The 18,587-nt window shown below is 38.5% G+C and overlaps 1 protein-coding gene across 8 annotated transcripts in view; it reads left to right on the plus strand.

Moving 5' to 3' along the window:
- Positions 1-18,587, plus strand: part of SCN8A (sodium voltage-gated channel alpha subunit 8) — a 215,280-nt gene that overhangs the window by 134,352 nt on the left and 62,341 nt on the right. For all 8 annotated transcript variants that reach the window (XM_073020751.1, XM_073020752.1, XM_073020754.1 and 5 more), the window contains exon 13: positions 14,454-14,586. In XM_073020751.1, the coding sequence (XP_072876852.1) occupies positions 14,454-14,586 (133 nt within the window). The remainder of the gene's footprint in view (positions 1-14,453; positions 14,587-18,587) is intronic.

Here is an 18,587-nt window from a genome sequence, read left to right on the forward strand (position 1 = left end):
GGCCCAAAGGAAGAAAACAGCAAAACGCGATGCATATAGTTTGTGTGGTGTGATACCAAATTATATAAAGACAAACTACATAGAGAAAAAAGATGACCAGCCGAAAGTTAACAATGGTTGCCTTTGAGAGAAGAAATTATTGACTTTTTCTTCCTTATACTTTTCTGTCCTTTCTGGTTTTCTGTAGTGGGCATAATGATTGTAGCCATCATATATTGAGTTCTTCTTATACTATGCTGAGTACTTTATGTACATTATCTCATTTTATTCTTATAATCACTTCATTCAGTAGGTGGTTTTATCCTATTAGCAGATGAGACTCAGAGAGCGCTCTAGTGACTTGGGGAATTGGACCTTAAACCAAGGTCTTTCTGATACCAAAAGGAACTTCCTGACACCTTAAATATTAGCTCCTTTAGAAAGTGGGGAAAACAGTCACTTATTTTAGAAGGGCACAGTATATTAATAATTTTATGTTACTCAGTATTATAAATTTAATTATAAATTTAAAGAGATTCTAATTGTTTAATATCTCTTAAATTAACTGGAAGCCCAAGCCAGATGAAAATTAATACCTCTTTGGGCTAGGATGTAGTGATTGTTACTAGCAAACACTTTGGATGCATCCGCAGCCAGAGATTAGCCTGAGCAATTAAAATGCTTCCAGTCATGTATACTCATGCTTCATAGAGTGGCACAGGAGCCCCTGATAGTGCACACACTGGTCTCACACAATATTCCTGCTTAGGCTATGCCAAATCTCTATTTTTCCTTCAGGCTTAAGTTAAAAAATAGGCTGTAAGAAAAAAAAGACGTTCAGACATCACTTCATTAGATAGCCTCATCAAAAATTATTTTATATCTTCATTAGTTATTCAGTTGTGATTGAGTGTTGAGATTTTTTGATCATTTTGGAATTTCACCTTTGCTTTTTGCTGAAGCAGAGGATAAAGGAACTTTTTCCTGCATCTCCATCTCTGAGCTGGAAAAGTAGGTGAGAATCATTGCTCTTCACCCGTTGCTACTGGCAATCCAGAAATCACATGCAATTGAGAAATCATGTTGAGGTACCTTGCAAATGTGTAAGCGTTATCTCATTTAATGCTCACAGCCCCGACCTTATGAAACAGATACTGCTATTGGCTGCGTCTGACTGAAGAGAAGCCAAGGCTTAGAGGACTAAAGTAACTTGTCCAAGATTGCACAGTAAGCAGTAGAGTTAGGACTGAATCCAAGCAATCTAACTCCTAAGCTTTTACCATTAGCCATTACAATATACTAACTCTGAAGCCCAAGTTCTGTGTTTATGCATGTGATCCTGGGAAATTAAACTTCTCTAAGCCATTTTCTTCTTTGTAAAAAAGAAATAAAAGGACCTCTGTTATAGGGCTGTTGTGAAGATAAAATATCTATATGTTATTCAATATAATATGCTTCGTATATAAAATGTGAACCATATTGTGTGGCCCATTCTTGCTGTTCGGAAAGCCAATTTTCATTCCTTTTCTTACACATTTTTGGCCCTGATAGCTGTGAGAAGTAAACAGTACCGAATTGCTTGACTTGGAGAAGGTGGGGCCCCTTCTAAAAATCCTTTGTTTGAGAAAGAGAAATTATTATACAATTATTTTAAAGCAAAACACTATGCAAATTTGAGAAAGGTTGGGAAGGGGATTATGGCTAGGTTCTAAGGACACTTATAAAATGCTATAAATTTTAATTCCAAGAAAGGTGACTGGCTAATAAACTTCCAATTATGTATTTCCATGTGAAAACAATTTAGAATCAATAAGAAGTCAAGCTTCCTTGGGCAGTTCTCTAGAAATGTGGGCAGAATCTGCCATCTACAGCTATTGTAGGATATTTCTTTGAGAAGGATTGCTGTAATTTAGGAGATTGGAAGTCAGTGGCTAAATGCCAAATAAACAGCATTTGGGTTAAGAGAAATGGAACAAACTTGTACTGGGTTTAACTTTCAAAGAACTTACTTGAGGTTCTCAGTTGCTTCCTCAGTTCCTGAGGGTTTTCCTCCAAGGCTTCTTACAGATTGAATTAAAAAAAAAAAAAAAAACAAACCAAGGCTCCTAACTTTAAAATGTTAATTCTCCTCCCCAATCACCAACAACACAACATAAAACAAAAAAACATACACCTCCATGTACAAAAACAAAAACGAAAAACACTGAAGAGATAGAGATGGGGAGGGAAAGGCTATGTGATCTTTCCTGTGGCCCTTGGATCTCAACATAGTAGAAGGAAGAAGCCCTCTTCCCACTGCCAGGTGATGAGAATTGAGCAACTGAGCCTGTAGCGAAGGTACATCTCACAGAAGCCCAAGCAGAATTCTAGTTGGAAGCTGACTATGAGAAGCTGACAGTGAAGCTGCTTTACCTGGGAGAGAGGCTCCTCCAGATTTTCTTCCCTTCAGTTGTCTGTGATTTAACATAAGAAACAGTAGCTCATGCTATAATCCCAGCACTTTGGGAGGCTGAGGGGGGCGGATCGTTTGTCAGGAGTTTGAGACTAACCTGACCAACATGGTAAAACCCTGTCTCTACTAAAATACAAAAATTAACCAGGCATGGTGGCAGGTCCCTGTAATCTCAGCTATTCGAGAGGCTGAGGCAGGAGAATCACTTGAACCTAGGAGGCAGAGGTTGCAGTGAGCGAAGATTGCGCCACTGTACTCCAGTCTGGGTGACAGGGCGAGACTCTGTCTCAAAAAAGAAAAAAAAAAGAAAGAAAGAAAGAAAGAATAGCCAAGAACCTAGCCTTTCAATCCCAGCTTTCAAAACCTTACTTAGGGAAGAGGGCCTGCCCACCCCTCTTGGTGTACCCTAACTTTAACAGATTAGATTTTCCTGGTAGTACAGATATGTTATTCTCTGGACACCATCTTAGCCCCCTCTTAGCACTTTTAGTGATGTCATTCATAGACAATTTTAGTTTGTGTCATGTTAGTTAACACTGGCGAATATATGTTGCCCTCTCTCTCTCCATGAATCAGCCTATTTTGATGAATACTATGAGACATCTACAAATGGACAATGACTAGACATATATAAAAATAGAACGTTGACCTATGACCTGCCCAAGAAACCAACCCCCTTATCTACAATAAACAGTTCAAGAAGCCAGCCTGTTGTAAGTCAAACTTGCAGGAAGCCAGGTTGCTGTCTCTGATGACAATCCAGGAAGCTAAATAATAATTTCTGTAGCAATAGTCCCCTAATGGGAGCTAGGCATAGTGGCCCATACCTGTAATCCCAACACTTTGGGAGGCTGAGGCAGGAAAATTGCTTGAACTCAGGAGTTTGAGACTAGCCTGGGTAACATAGTGAGACCTCATCTCTACAAAAAAATGAAGAAATTAGCTGGGTGTGGTGACACGTACGTGTAGTCCCAGCTACTTGGGAGGCTAAGATGGGAGGATCACTTGAGCCTGGGAGGTCAAGGCTGCCGTGAGCAGTGATCACATCACTGTACTCCAGCCTGGGCAACAGAGGAAGATCCTGTTTCCCAAAAAAAAAAAAAAAAAAAAAAAAAATCCCAAATGGCCAGGACTTAATAACTGACAGCTTTCCTTAATTTTTGTTCCCATTTTCAACTTAGGTTCAACCAGAGAGTGCGAAACATGCATCCCCCAACCCTCATATGAGATGTCCCACTTTTTATTACCTTGCTCCAGCTTCCTCATGCCAACAGCCTCCAATCAAGCCACATTTGAAGCCTTCCCTTTTCTCACCTATAAATCTTTGCCACTCCTCTGCCTGCGTTTGAGTTTCTGCCAAAACACAAATGGCAGTTATGGTGGCTGACTTACTCAGTATAGCAAGGTCTAAGTAAATAGCCTTTGCTTTTCTCATTTGGTTGATCTTTATTTCCACAATACAGATAATATTTTATACATATTTTATACTCCATATTTTTGCATTCCATATTTCTTCTCAAAGGAATTCTACTGCATAATCAAATTGCGGTAGGACATTGGGTAAGCCTCATCCAAAGTTAACCAAAGTTGTGGGTAAAAAGGAGGTGGAGAAGGAGTTATCTGAGCAATTGAGGAGCATCCCCTAAACCCGTCATTACCACAAGACTCTCCTAAAAAGTACTCTCCTACCCCTTTCTAATCAGTTCCTTCCACTTCAGGCAACAACTTCTGACTCGTGTCACTATAGATAGATTTGTTTTCTTTTGTATGTGTAGACTCATACAATATGTATTTGTATTTGACTGCTTTAACTCAACAAGATATTTTTGTTTTTGAGACATATTCATGTTTTATATACCAGTAGTTTATTTTTTGTTATTGCTGAGTGATATTTCATCATATTAACATACCCCAATTTGTTTATTCATTCTCCTGTTGATAGACATTCAGGTTGCTTCCAGTTTGCAACTAGTGTGAATAAGCTTGCTATGAGCATTCTTATAAAACTCTTTTAGAACATAAATGTTTTCATTTATATTGGGTAGATACGTCAAAGTGAAATTCCTGGGTCATATGGTAAATGTATGTCTGATTTATAAGAAATTGCCAAACAGTTCCTCAGAATAGTTACACCATTTTTTTATCCCACCAACAATGTATTAGGGTTACACTTGCTCCACATCCTAGCCAAACTTACTGTTGTTAGTCTTTGATTTTAGCATTTTAATGCAAATAAAGTGTTGTTTTATTGTGCCATTAATTTGCATTTCCTGATGACTAATTATCTTTTCCTATGTTTTTTGGTTTCTCATACACTTTTAATGAATTGTTTATTCAAATCTTTTGCCATTTTGATTAATTTTTTGACTTTTTTAATATTGATTTGTTAATTTTTTATGTTCCAAATACAAGTCAGATATAAAAATGTTTAATGTTAATGAAGTTCAGTATATCAATTTTTTCTTTTATGATATGGCTTTTTGCATCCTGTTCAAGGATGCCTACCCCCAAGAACATGAAGATATTTTACTTCTGTAAGTTTTATGGTTCTGAGTTTTACTTTTAGGTCTCCAGTTTATCTCAAATTAATTTTTGTGTGTGAAATGAGATAGAAGTCAACCTGTATAGATATCCAGTCTGTTAGCACCATTTGTTCAAGACTTTCCTTTCTCCATTGAAGTGACTTGGCACCTTGGACAAAAATCAATTGATGTATATGTGTGGGTCTATTTCTGGACTCTGTTCTGTTCCCTTGATCTGTTTGTCTATGCTTATGCCAGTATACATTTGTCTTGAGTATTGTAACTTTAATTCTTGAAATGAGGTAGTATAAGCCCTAAGAACAAAAAATAATATTTTTAAGATTATTACGTAGTGTCTCAAGAGATTATTTTCCTATTCTAGAACCTTGGCATGTCCTTATAAAATTTAATTTTTAAGTTTTGTGGGTACATAGTAGGTATATATATGTATGAGGTACATGAGATACTTTGATACAGGCATGCAATGCTTAATGATCACATTATGAAAAATGGGATATCCATCCCCTCAAGCATTTCTTCTTTGTATTACAGACAATCCAGTTATATTCTTTTAGTTATTTTCAAATGTAGAATTAAATTATTTTCACTTTAGTCACCCTGTTGTACTATCAAATAGTAGGTCTTATTCTTTCTTTCTAATTATTATTTTTTTGAACCCATTAACTACCTCCACCTCCCCGCTACCCTGCCCCACTACCCTTCCCAGGCTTTGGTAACCATCCTTCTACTTTCTATCCCCAGGAGTTCAATTGCATTGATTTTTAAATCCCACAGATAAGTGAGAACATGTGATATTTGTCTTTCTGTGCCTGGCTTATTTCGCTTAATATAATGACTTTCAGTTCTATCCATGTTGTTGTAAATGACAGGATCTCAGTCTTTTTTCATGTCTGAATAGTACTCTGTTGTGTATAAGTACCACATTTTCTTTCTCCATTCATCTGTTGATGGACACTTAGGTTACTTCCAAATCTTGGCTGTTGTGAACAGTGCTGCAACAAACTTGGGAATGCAGATAGTGCAAATATCTCTTCGATATACTGATTTCTTTTTTTCCTTTTTCTTCTTCTTCTTCTTTTTTTTTTTTTCTTTGAGACAGTCTCACTCTTTCGCCCAGGCTGGAGTGCAATGGCATAATCCTCAGCTCACTGCACTGTAGCCTCCGCCTCCTGGGTCCTATGTTCAAGCGATTCTCCTGCCTTAGCCTCCCAAGTAGCTGGGGTTACAGGCATGAGCCACCGCTCCTGACCGGATATACTGATTTCTTTTCTTTTGGGTATATACCCAGTAGTGGGATTCCAGATCGTAAGGTAGCTCTATTTTTAGTTTTTTGAGGAACTTCCAAACTGTTCTGCATAGTGGTTGTACTAATTTACTTTCCCACCAACAATGTACAAGGATTCCCTTTTCTCCACATCCTCTCCAGCATTTATTATTGCCTATCTTTTGGATAAAAGCAATTTTAACTGGCGTGAGATTATCTCTCATTGTAGTTTTGATTTGCATTTCTCTGATGATCATGATGTTAGACACCTTTTCATATACTTGTTTGCCGTTTGTATGTCTTCTTTGGAGAAATGTCTATTCAAATATTTTGCCAGTTTTTAAATTGGATTATTCTGTTTTTTCCTATAGAGTTCTTTGAGCTCCTTATATATTCTGGTCACTAATCTCTTGTCAGATGGATAGTTTTCAGATATTTTCTCCTATTTTTTGGGTTGTCTGCTCACTTTGTTGATTCTTGCTGTGCAGAAGCTTTTTAACTTGATGTGATCCCATCTGTCCATTTTTGCTTTGGTTGACTGTGCTTGTGGGGTATTACTCAAGAAATTTTTACGCAGATCAAACTCTTCACTCCTGGAGAGTTTCCTCAGTGTTTTCTTATAGTAGTTTTTGAGGTCTTAGACTTACATCTTTAATTCATTTTGATTTGACTTTTGTACATGGCAAAAGGGGACTAGTTTCATTCTTCTGCATATAGATATCCAGTTTTCCCAAAACCATTTATTGATGAGACTGTCTTTTCCCCAGTGTTTATTCTTGTCACTTTTGTTGGCAACGAGTTCACTGTAGGTGTGTGGGGTTGTTTCTGGGTTCTCTATTCCGTTCCATTGGTCTTTGTGTCTGTTTTATGCCAGTACCATGCTGTTTTGGTTGCTATAGCTCCATTGTATAATTTAAAATCAAGTAATGTGATTCCTCCAGTTTTGTTCTTGTTGCTTAGGTTGCTTTGGCTGTTCTGGGTCTTTTGTGATTTTATATAAATTTTAGGATTGTTTTTTCTGTTTCTGTGAAGAACACCATTGGTATTTTGATAGGGATTACATTGAATCTGTAGATTGCTTTGACTAATATGGACAGTTTAACAATATTGAACAATCCATGAACATGGAATATCTTTACAGTTTTTTTGCGTCCTCTTCAATTTCTTTCACCAGTGTTTTATAGTTTTCATTGTAGAGATATTTTATTTCTTTTGTTAATTCCTAGGTATTTAATTTTATTTGTGGCTCTTATAAATGGGATTACTTTTTTTATTTCTTTTTCAGATCGATCACCTTTGGCATATAGAAATGCTACTGGTTTTTGTATGTTGCAACTTTACTGAATCTATCAGTTCTAAGCGTTTTCTGGTGGAGTCTTTGAATTTTTCTAAGTATGAAATCATATCACCTGTAAACAAGGATAATTTGACTTCTTCCTTTCTAATTTGGATGCCCTTTATTTCTTTTTCTTGTCCAATTGCTCTAAGTAGGACTTCCAGTACTATGTTGAGTAATAGTGGTGAAAGTGAGCATCCTTGTTGTGTTTCAGATCTTAGAGGAATGACTTTCAGTTTTTCCCCATTCAGTATATTAGCTGAGGGTCTGTCACATACAGCTTTTATTATGTTGAAGTATGTTCCTTCCATACCTCGTTTTTTGAGGGTTTTTAACCACGAAGGATGTTGAATTTTATAAAATGCTTTTTCAACGTCAATGGAAATAATCATATGGTTTTTGTTCTTTATTCTGTTGATATGATGTATCACACTGATTGATTTGCATATGTTGAACCATTCATGCATCCCAGAGATAAATCCCAGTTGGTAATGATGAATGATCTTTTTAATGTGTTGTTGAGCTTGGTTTGCTAGTATTTTGTTGGTTTTTTTGGGAAATATATTTTTGCATCAATATTCATCAGAGATATTAGTCTGTTGTTTTCTTTTTTCGATATTTCTATGTCTAGTTTTAGTATCAGAGTAATACTGGCCTTGTAGAATGAGTTTGGAAGTTTCTCTCCTCTTTTATTTTTCAGAATATTTTAAATAGGATTGGCATTAGTTCTTCTTTAAATGTTGGTTAGAACTCAGCAGTGAAGCCATCAGGTCCTGAGTTTTTCTTTACTAAGTGGCTTTTTATTACAGCTTCGATCTTGTTACTTGTTATTGGTCTGTTCAGGTTTTGGATTTCTTCATAGTTCAGTTTTGGTAGGTTGAATGTGTCTAGGAATTTATTCACTTTCTCTAGATTTTCCAATTTATTGGCATGTAGTTGCTCATAGTAACCACTAATGCTACTTTGAATTTCTGTGGTATCAGTTGTAATGTTTCCTTTTTCATTTCTGATTTTATTTATTTTGGTCTTCTCCCTTTTTTTCTTCATTAGTCTGGCTAAAGGTTTGTCAATTTTGTTTATCTTTCCAAAAGATAAACAACCTCTTGTTTCATTGATCTTTTGTATTTTCTTCATTTCACATTCATTTATTTCTGCTCTGATCTTATTTCTTCTACTAATTTGGGGTTTTGTTTGCCCTTTTCTAGTCAAGATGCACCATTAGGTTATTAATTTGAAGTTCTTCTTTTTTGTTGTAGGTACTGATAGCTTTAAGCTTCCCTCTTAGTAGCGCTTGTGCTGTATCCCATAGGTTTTGTTATGTTGTGTTTCTGCTATTTGTTTCAAGAAACTTTTCAGTTTCCTTCTGAAGTTCTTCATTGACTTTGTCCCACTGATCATTCAGGAGCATATTGAATCTCAATGTGTTTGTATCATTTCCAAAATTCCTCTTGTTGCTTTCTAGTTTTATTCAAAGATGTTTGACATTGTGGTCAAAAATGCTTGATGTTTCAAATTTTTTGAGTATTTTAAGACTTATTTGTGACCTAACATATGGCCTATCCTTGAGAATAATCCATGTGATAAGGTGTATTCTGTAGCCTTTGGATGAAATGTTCTGTAAATATCTTTTAGGTCTATTTGTTCTATTAGGTCATCCTTAGTGTAGGTTAAGTCCAATGTTTCTTGGTTGAGTTTCTGTTTGGGAGACCTGTCCAGTGCTGAAAGTGGGATGTTGAAGTCTCCAGCTGTTATTGTATTGAGGTCTCTCTCTCTTTGAGACAAGGTCTTGCTCTGTTATCCAGGCTGGAGTGCAGTGGTGTGATCTCAGCCCACTACAGCCTCGACCTTACAAGTTCAAGTGATCCTCCTGCTTTAGCCCTCTGATTAGCTGGGACTACAGGCATACACCACCATGCCTGGCTAATTTTTGTATTTTTTTGTAGAGACAGGATTTTGCCATGTTTCCCAGGCTGGTCTCAAACTCCTGGGTTCCAGAAACCCACCCACCTGGACCTCCCAAAGTGCTGGGATTCTAGGCATGAGCTATTGTGCCTAGCCTGAGGTCTGTCTCTTTAGCTATAATAATATTTGCTTTACATATTTGGGTGTTCCAGTGTTGGGTGCATGTATATTTATAATCATTATATCCTTTTGCTAGACTGACCCCTTTATCATTATGTAATAGCGATCTCTAACTCTTCTTATAATTTTTGTCTTAAAATCTATTTTTTCTAATGTAAGCATAGCTACTACTTCTGCTCTTTTTTGGTTTCCATTGGCATGGAATATCTTTTTCCATCCGTTTATTCTCAGTCTGTGTATCTTTATAGGTGAAGTGTGTTTCTTGTAGGTAACAGATCATTAGGTCTTTTTTTTCCATGCATTTAGCCACTCCGTGTCTTTTTATTGGAGAGTTTAGTTTATTTACATTCAATGTTATTATTGATTAGTTGGGACTTACTCCTGCCATTTTGTCATTTGTTTTCTGGTTGTTTTGTGGTCTTCTTTTACTTTTTCCCTTCCTTCCTTGTCTTCCCTTTAGTGAAGGTTATTTTCTCTGGTGGTATGACTTAATTTCTTCCTTTTTATTTTTTGTGTATCTGTTGTGTGTTTTTCAATTTGAGGCTACCATGAGGCTTGCAAATATTATTAATGTCTTATAACCCATTATTTTATTTTATTTTATTTTATTTTATTTTATTTTATTTTATTTATTTTTTGAGACGGAGTTTCATTCTTGTTGCCCAGGCTGGAGTGCAATGGTGTGATCTTGGCTTACTGCAACCTCTGCTTCCTAAGTGATTCTCCTGCCTCAGCCTCCCAAGTAGCTGGGATTACAGGCATGTGCCACCATGCCTGTCTAATTTTGTATTTTTAGTAGAGATGGGCTTTCTCCATGTTGGTCAGACTGGTCTCAAACTTCTGACTTCAGGTGATCTGCCCACCTCGGCCTCCCAGAGTGCTGGGATTACAGGCGTGAGCCACTGCGCCTGGCATAACCCATTGTTTTAAACTGATGACAACTTAACACTGATTGCATAAACAAACATGCAAAAAGAAAACTAATAAAAACTGTACACTTTAACTTCATCCCTCTGCTTTTTAACTTTTTGTTGTTTCTCTTTGTCTTATTGTACTGTCTGTCTTTAAAAGTTGCTGTAGTTATTATTTATATTGACTTATCATAACAGTGTAATTGGGAATTTACATGCCACAATTATAGTTTTACAATATTCTGTGTTTTTCTGTATGCCTACTATTACCAGTGAGTTTTGTATCTTCAGATGATTTCTTCTTGCCATTAACATCCTCTCTTCTTTCAGATGGAAGAACTCCTTTTAGCAGTTCCTGTAGGACAAGTCTGGTATTGATGAAATCTCTCGGCTTTTGTTTGTCTGGGAAGGTCTTTATTTCTTCTTCACGCTTGAAGGATATTTTTACCGGATATAGTGTTCTAGGGTAAAAGTTTCTTTCCCTCAGCACTTTAAATACATCATTACCACTTTCTCCTAGCCTGTAAGGTTTTCACTGAAAGGCCTGCTGCTATATTTATTGGAGCTCCATTGTATGCTTTTTGTTTTTCTTTTCTCTTGCTGCTTTTAGGATCCTTTCTTTATCCTTGACCTTTGGGAATTTTGTTGTTAGATGCCTTGAGGTAGTCTTCTTTTGGTTAAATCTGCTTAGTGTTCTATAATCTTCTTGTACTTGAATGTTTATATCTTTCTCTAGGTTTGGCAAGTTTTCTGTTATTATTCCTTTGAATAAACTTTCTATCCTTATCTCTTTCTCTACATCCTCTTTAAGACCAGTAACTCTTAGATTTTTCCCTTTGAGGCTATTTGCTAGATCTTGCAGGTGTGCTTCATTCTTTTTTTTTTTTTTTTTGTCTTTTGTCTTCTCTGAGTATTTTCAAATAGCCTGTCTTCAAGCTCATTAATTCTTTCTTCTGTCTGATCAATTCTGTTATTAAGAGACTCTGATGCATTCTTTAGTATTCAGTTGCATTTTCCAACTGTAGAGTTTCTGCTTGTTTTTAATTATTTCAGTCTCTTTGTTAAATTTATCTGATAGAATGCTGAATTCCTTCTCTGTGTTATCTTGAATTTCCTTGAGTTTCCTCAACATAGCTCTTTTGAATTCCCTGTCTGAAAGATGACATATCTCTGTTTCTCCAGGATTGGTCCCTGGTACCTTATTTAGTTCTTTTGGTGAGGCCATGTTTTCCTGTATGATCTTGATGCTTGTAGATGTTTGTTGGTGTTTGGGCATTGACAAGCTAGGTATTTATTATAGTCTTTGCAATCTGGGCTTACTTGTGCATGTCCTTCTTAAGAAGGCTTTCCAGGTAGGTATTCGAAGGAATTTGAGCCCCAAGTCCAATAATGCTGTGGTTTTTGCGGATTAATAAAAGTGCCACCTTGGTGGTCTGGGATAATAAAGATCTGGAAGAATTCTCTGGATTACGAGGCAAAGATTTGTTCTTTTCCCTTACTTTCTCCCAAACAAATGAAGTCTCTTTCTCTGTGCTGAGCCACCTTGAACTGGAGTGTGTTGATGTAAGCACCCCTCTGGCCATTACTACTGGGACTGCTGCCAGCACAGCACAAGGTCTTGCCCAAGGCCTGCTGTGACCACTACATGGCTGCCGCCTATGTTCACCCAAGGCCCTAGGGCTCTACAGTCAGCAGGTGGTGAAGCCAGCCAGATTTGTGTCCTCCCCTTCAGGGCAGCAAGTTCCCCCAGGTCCCAGGTGGGTCCAGACATGTTGTCTGGAAGCCAGGGATTGGAGCTAAAAGCCTTAGAGATTTCTTAGCACTTTGAGAAGCCAACATGGGTGTATCACCTGAGGCCAGGAGTTTGATACCAGCCTGGCCAACATGGCTAAACCTGTCAAGAGGACAGGGACCATGTTGTATGTCTTGTTCACCACTCTATCCACACCACTTAGCACACAATAAGTATTTGTTTAAATAAAATTAAATTTTAGCTGGGCGTGGTTGCTCACGTCTATAATCCCAGCACTTTGGAAGGCTGAGGTGGGAGGATCACTTGAGGCCAGGAGTTCCAGACCAGCCTGGACAACATGGCAAAACCCTGTCTTTACTAAAAAATACAAAAATTAGCCAAGTGTGCTTGTGTATGCCTGTAATCCCAGCTATTCAGGAGGCTGAGGTGGGAGAATTGCTTGAACCTCAGAGACAGAGGTGCGGTAAGCCGAGATCATGCCACTGCACTCCAGCCTAAGTGACATAGCAGACTCTCTCAAAAAACAAAAACAAAAAACCTTAGAGATTTGCCTGATGTTCTGTTCTGCAGCTATGCTGGCACTCAAACCACATTACAAAGTCCTTCCTGCTCTTCCCTCCTTTTTCCACAGGCAGGAAGCCTCTTCCTGTGGCAACCACCACAAGTCATTCTTACATACACAAATGTTAGTATAGTAATGCAGCAAGGAATTCCCAGGGAAATTGGTTAATTTTTGCTTGCACTTCTTCTGTAGCTTTGCCAAACAAATGAAACAAACAAGACCCCGAGATCACTGATCCAAATCTGAATCAGTGAAATGGTCTGATGAAACACGCTTTTTTTTTTTTTTTTTTTTTTTTAAGATGAGGTCTCTCTGTGTTGCCCAGGATGGTCTCTAACTCCTGGGCTCATGTAATCCTGCTGCCTCCACCACCTGAGTAGCTGGGACCGCAGGCTAATGAAACACTTTAATAAGATAAATCATAATCTGCCAGGAACTTTCTTCTGTTCAGTCCTTAAAATCTGAAGATGTTTAGAACAGATGGGCTTTCTGATGTAGCTCTCCAGAGGTAATTATTTTCTTTTTAAAACAGCTAGGATCATTCTCTTATTGACCAGACATGTGCTTCTCCAGTCTCAGACAATCTCCCCTGTCCTCTGAGGGCTGGTGATTGTCTCTGTCCTCTTACCTTCACCATCTTAGAAGGAAGAGCCAAGTCTACGTGGGTGATATGGTACTGTGAACAACATGGTTACTAAAGAGCTAGGTTTTAAGCCACCCCATTAAGCCTGAACTGATGTGGAATAGTCACAAGAACATAAGTCAGGGACATTAAGAAACCCTTTGCTGTAATCTACCATACCAGTTATTGCCCAGGGTGGAGCATGTAATAATATTTTTTATAACAATCTGATTATATTTTCTGCCATTTTTTATTGGGAATTTGAACGTTGCAGGTTAGCTCATAAAACTGAAAGGGCAAGATAAACATAGGATACAATATATTTAATTAAGATAGCAAAACCTTTCTGTACTTTCTTAAAATGGCTTGTAGGAGATCCGGAGCAGATCTTCAACTTGCTAATGTTCAGTTAGGCCCAGATTTGGTATTTGGAAGAGGCAGTTTATTAGAATAATGGTGCTCCTACTCAAGGAGGAAACAGCATCTATAATACTTAGTGTGATCAGGGACTTGACCTTAATGAGATTTCAAATAGAAGTAAATTTGACTGACTTTATCATGTGGACCAATTCTAGCCAAATATCGTGGATTTGAGATTAGGACCAGAAAACTCAGGGTCTACTTCTGATGGCAGTACCCCAGGAGGATCTGGTCTTTCTACTCTATGCTTGGAATGAACCAGGTGAGATGTTTGGGTCCCAGCCAGATTCTTGGGGTCATTGTAGATTCACACAGACTTAAATGACTTGGTCTTATCATCCAAATAAGAATGAACCATGGCCAGTTCGTTTCATTCTATTTCTTGAAGTGAATAGGACTGCAGGATCAAAGTTAAAGACTGTAATGAAGATCACACACTGGACTGTCTATCAAGTAAGGCCCAGATTTACTGTTATAGACTTAACTCACTCTATTTGCTTTTTTTTTTTTTTTTTCTTTCTTTTTGTAGGCTACAACTGAGGTGGAAATTAAGAAGAAAGGCCCTGGATCTCTCTTAGTTTCCATGGACCAATTAGCCTCCTATGGGCGGAAGGACAGAATCAACAGCATAATGAGTGTTGTTACAAATACACTAGTAGAAGGTATGTGCCCGATGATGTTAGTCCAACCTGCTGAGATATAAATATGTAATGTGCATGGTAAATATAATCCCTGTCCCTTGGTCTGAGTTTTGCAAAGGCTGTCTCTGAGCTTTAGGAATGGAGCCTATTCCTATATAGAAACTAGAATCACAAATTCTCTTCCGAAATTTACATGCAGAGAATCAAATATATGGGCTTCAGATACGCTGTCAGCATTGAACACAGGTAGGTAAGAAATATGAAAGGAGCTGCATGAGTGACCTAGAGGAACTCAAGACCCCTGTCATTGTCATCATGAGGAGCCGGTGGGGTGCCGTAAGGCATAAAGGAATGTAGATTGAAGAACTGCAAAGATATAAAATGATAGAATTTCCCTCATGGCCTGTACTCCTAAACATACCTTCCTTTTTTCCTTTTTAACTACTTACAGCCCTTTTGGTTTTCCCTTAAGGAAGAATGTACTGTGCGTTTTGATTGCACCTAGTTCTGTCTCTCTTCAAACACCCCCACATATCCATAAATAAATTTGATGTGTGACTAGGTAAGTTGAAACCCTTCTTTCTTTGAGTGCTCCATGCCACAGGGAAAGAGCAACCACTGTTGAATCATAGCACGTCTGCAGTAATGTTGCTGTCAGTGCCTGAGTTCTCTGTATTAGGTGGGTTCTCTATGATACAACCTGGTGTGCTGAGGAATACCTGAAGATTTTCCATTAGGCCACAGTCCCCCTAGCAAGAATCGGCTCCTCCCTAGTTGTGGTCTGTAGTCCAGGATCTGCATGCTTTCATTAGAGGTAAATTCAGAGACAGATTTCCTCTCCCAAGATTCTGGTGGATTCTGTACCTGTCTTCTTCATTGGATTTATACTGATTTAGCTGAGTTGTCTCATGGTAGATCTAGACTATTCTTGAGGCCTCAAATTGCTGTTCTTCAGAATGCAGATGCCCAGAATAACCAAAGTCCCTGAGACAGGAAAACTCAAAATGGTCCTGGTATCCTTGAGACAAGCGTTTTTTCAGTCATTTAAACCCAGTGCCACTTCTACTGTGTGTGTATGTATATATGTGTGTGTGTATCGTGTGTTGGGGAGGGGTTTGCAGTGGAGGAAGAGTCCCTAGTAAAGAATTCTCTAAGGGTGCTTACTTCCCCACATATGTGCAAAGAATGAGACTATAACTAGACTGACCTTGAGAATGTATCAAGTAAAAAAAATGAATTAACTGCTTTCAGCTGCCTTAACAACCTCTATTTATTCCTGTTTTCTTTGATTACCATCGAGGTTATTATCTGATAGAACATCTTCAAACTTTCTAGCTTATACTTTAAGATTGTGGGCAAATAACTACAGGTTCTAAGAATTCCAAGCTAAGAAATCCTAGCCTAAGAACTTTGGCTAATTTTATTATTCACATAGAGACCAAGACAGGATTTCTGTGGGTATCTGTGGCAACTGAGAAAAACTAACAGCCTCCAACAGCTACACTTTATTATTGGCAGAGACATCAGAACAGCAGAACTATCAATACAATGCAACAGTTAGTTATTTATTTATTACTGCAGTGGCTTAGCCCAGGTCCCAGCAAAAGGGGATGCTCAAACAACATTTGTGAAGCAGATGTTGGCTGTGCTTAAAATGGTAGGAGTGCTGGTGCTGCAGGGCTCCTTTCGGAGGCCTTAGAGCTTTCATCCCTTTACTGGGTTGGATACAAACCATACGGGGATTTTAAAATTCTCTTTTCTCCCTCTTCTCCCTGTTCTTTCTCTTTCTGTCCTGCTGTGCTTATTCTCCACCCTCTACCCACCATCACACACATTAAAAAAAAAAAAGGTGTAAGGATAGCTCAGGAGACAGAGACAGATGTAGCTGTGTTCCTGAGTGGGAAGATGTTATTCCAGTTCTTTGTCCTCTTTCCTAAGCCCTGATGTTCACATAGTTGTACCTGTCCTGCCATTTCTTGCTCAGGCATTCCTCCTATCCTCTCCCCTTGTATTTGACCCTTTTGCTGAAGCTGATGGGACAGAACTGCTGTAAGCAAAGATCGATGAATGGCTGACCAGAATAACGTAAGAGGGAATGAAGCATCCATGCCTGTTTAACCATTGGCCCCTCTGTATTTAATGCTTGCTACAGCATTGAAAGCCAGCATTGAATGAATTGTAGTTCTTGCTCTCAGACTTTCAGTGAGGAAACTTTGACATTATTTTAATCCAAGGATTAAAATAATTATTATTTAAAACCCAAGAGGCAGGCTACGACATACCTAATAGTTTAGAAACCACAGTGGAGAATTCCAGAATCCTGTCAATAATTAGAAAACCCTGCCTGTTCTGCCCCACCCCATCCTACTGCAAACATGCTTACCAGGATCCAGTACATTTAGTAGAGTTCACCACTAGCAGAGCTATAAGCTTTGGGGATATTTCAGAGGACTGGGCGTGGGGTGTAGGTAGAGTAGTGTAGTCTCACTCCTCAAAGCAGTAAAGCTGTGGGAGAAGGGGAGATCGTGGTGAAGTAAGAAAGAGGTAGTGATGTACCTGACATTGATTTGCAATATCAAGGAAGTACTTGACATTATTGATTCTCAGGTAAAACAATTCCAAAAACTCCCCTAGAGGTAACTGGCCATAGCTGTTTCTGCCACTATTTGTGTATTCCTTTATTCATCTGACAAGCATCAAATGTCAGTATAGTTACTTGGCTGATATCAGCCTTTCCTGTGTGGCAGTAACCTTAGTGAGGGTGGGAGCTCTTCATCAGTGTATCCTCGGTGCCTAGCACATTGCAGGTGCTTAAAAGTTGTTGAATTGAGTTGAAAGAAGCTCCTGCCTTCAGAAACTTCATGGTCTACCAAAGCCATTATCTTGGTGAAATTGTGAGGTCCTCTCTGAAAACAATTCCCAGTACCCCTGAGGTTGAGACCTAGAGTAACCTCACTGAAAATGTCCAAAAGCAAAGTAAGAGAAACCCCACAAACATTTGGACATCTCGATCCTAAATGTTAACCCATTCCCCCAAGCCAAATACTGGGCCATTCCAGGCATGTGGAACCCGTAACAGTTTGCAAAGTCATAAGTCACTTGATAAGCCTTCTTATTCCCCAAATGATCTTTTCTAGCTCCTGAAGTTCCACATTGTCTTACTTTTTGTCGGAGTGAAAGATTATCCTGAGGATCTTCCCTTCTCAGTAAACGTGGCTAAGAGATGTCTGGTATCCCTCGAGGAATTTTCCTGGTGCCCTGTAGGGCAGGAAAACCCCTTTTTCTGTGTGGCAAGACTCAAGACCTAGTTCATTTTAAAACATTACAATTGTGTCAACTGTCATAAATGTGAACAGTCGCAGCTTCAACCTCCACGTGCCAATGAGCAGCAGTCATTTGGAGAAGGGAGGAGATAAAAAAGGGAACGGAACTAAATTTCCAAATATGTACTGTAAGAATTTATGGAAATAAGAGAACCTTGTCATTTTCTTTTTTGGGGGTGAAAACTATATTTACCTTAGGAAGGGAGGGAGTTCTCTGAGGAAGATGCCGCAGCAGATTTTCCTCACAGACTTCCTTTCCCACGCAGCCTCCCACGTGGCGCTTACAGGGGTCCTTAAATCTGAAAAACCAAGGCAACCATTTTCTTAGCAACCAGGGAGCCAATCAGAAACTCAGCCAAAACCACCTTGTCTAAAATAAAGCATTGCCATCCAGCTGGTTGGAAAAGGGAACGTAGGCTAATTTAAGGCAGCCATCTTGGTTTTGGTGAAATGTTAGGGAATTTTTTTTTTTTTTCCTTAAATGATTTGATAGTGTCAGCAGAATTGGGCAGGGAGAGAGTAGCTGTTACAGCCAACCCGGTAGAACCTCACATTCTGACAGGTTTTCAAAGTTCACCTCTTAAAAAACATCCTCTTAGCTCAGGGTCCTTGGAATTTTGTAATCCTGACAGTTGTATTTCATGCTTAATTTGAGGAGAGCTTTCTTATGTAAGGCTTCATACCTAGATTGTTGTAACT

Source organism: Chlorocebus sabaeus, chromosome 11, assembly GCF_047675955.1.
Source record: "Chlorocebus sabaeus isolate Y175 chromosome 11, mChlSab1.0.hap1, whole genome shotgun sequence".
Classification (NCBI taxonomy): domain Eukaryota; kingdom Metazoa; phylum Chordata; class Mammalia; order Primates; family Cercopithecidae; genus Chlorocebus; species Chlorocebus sabaeus.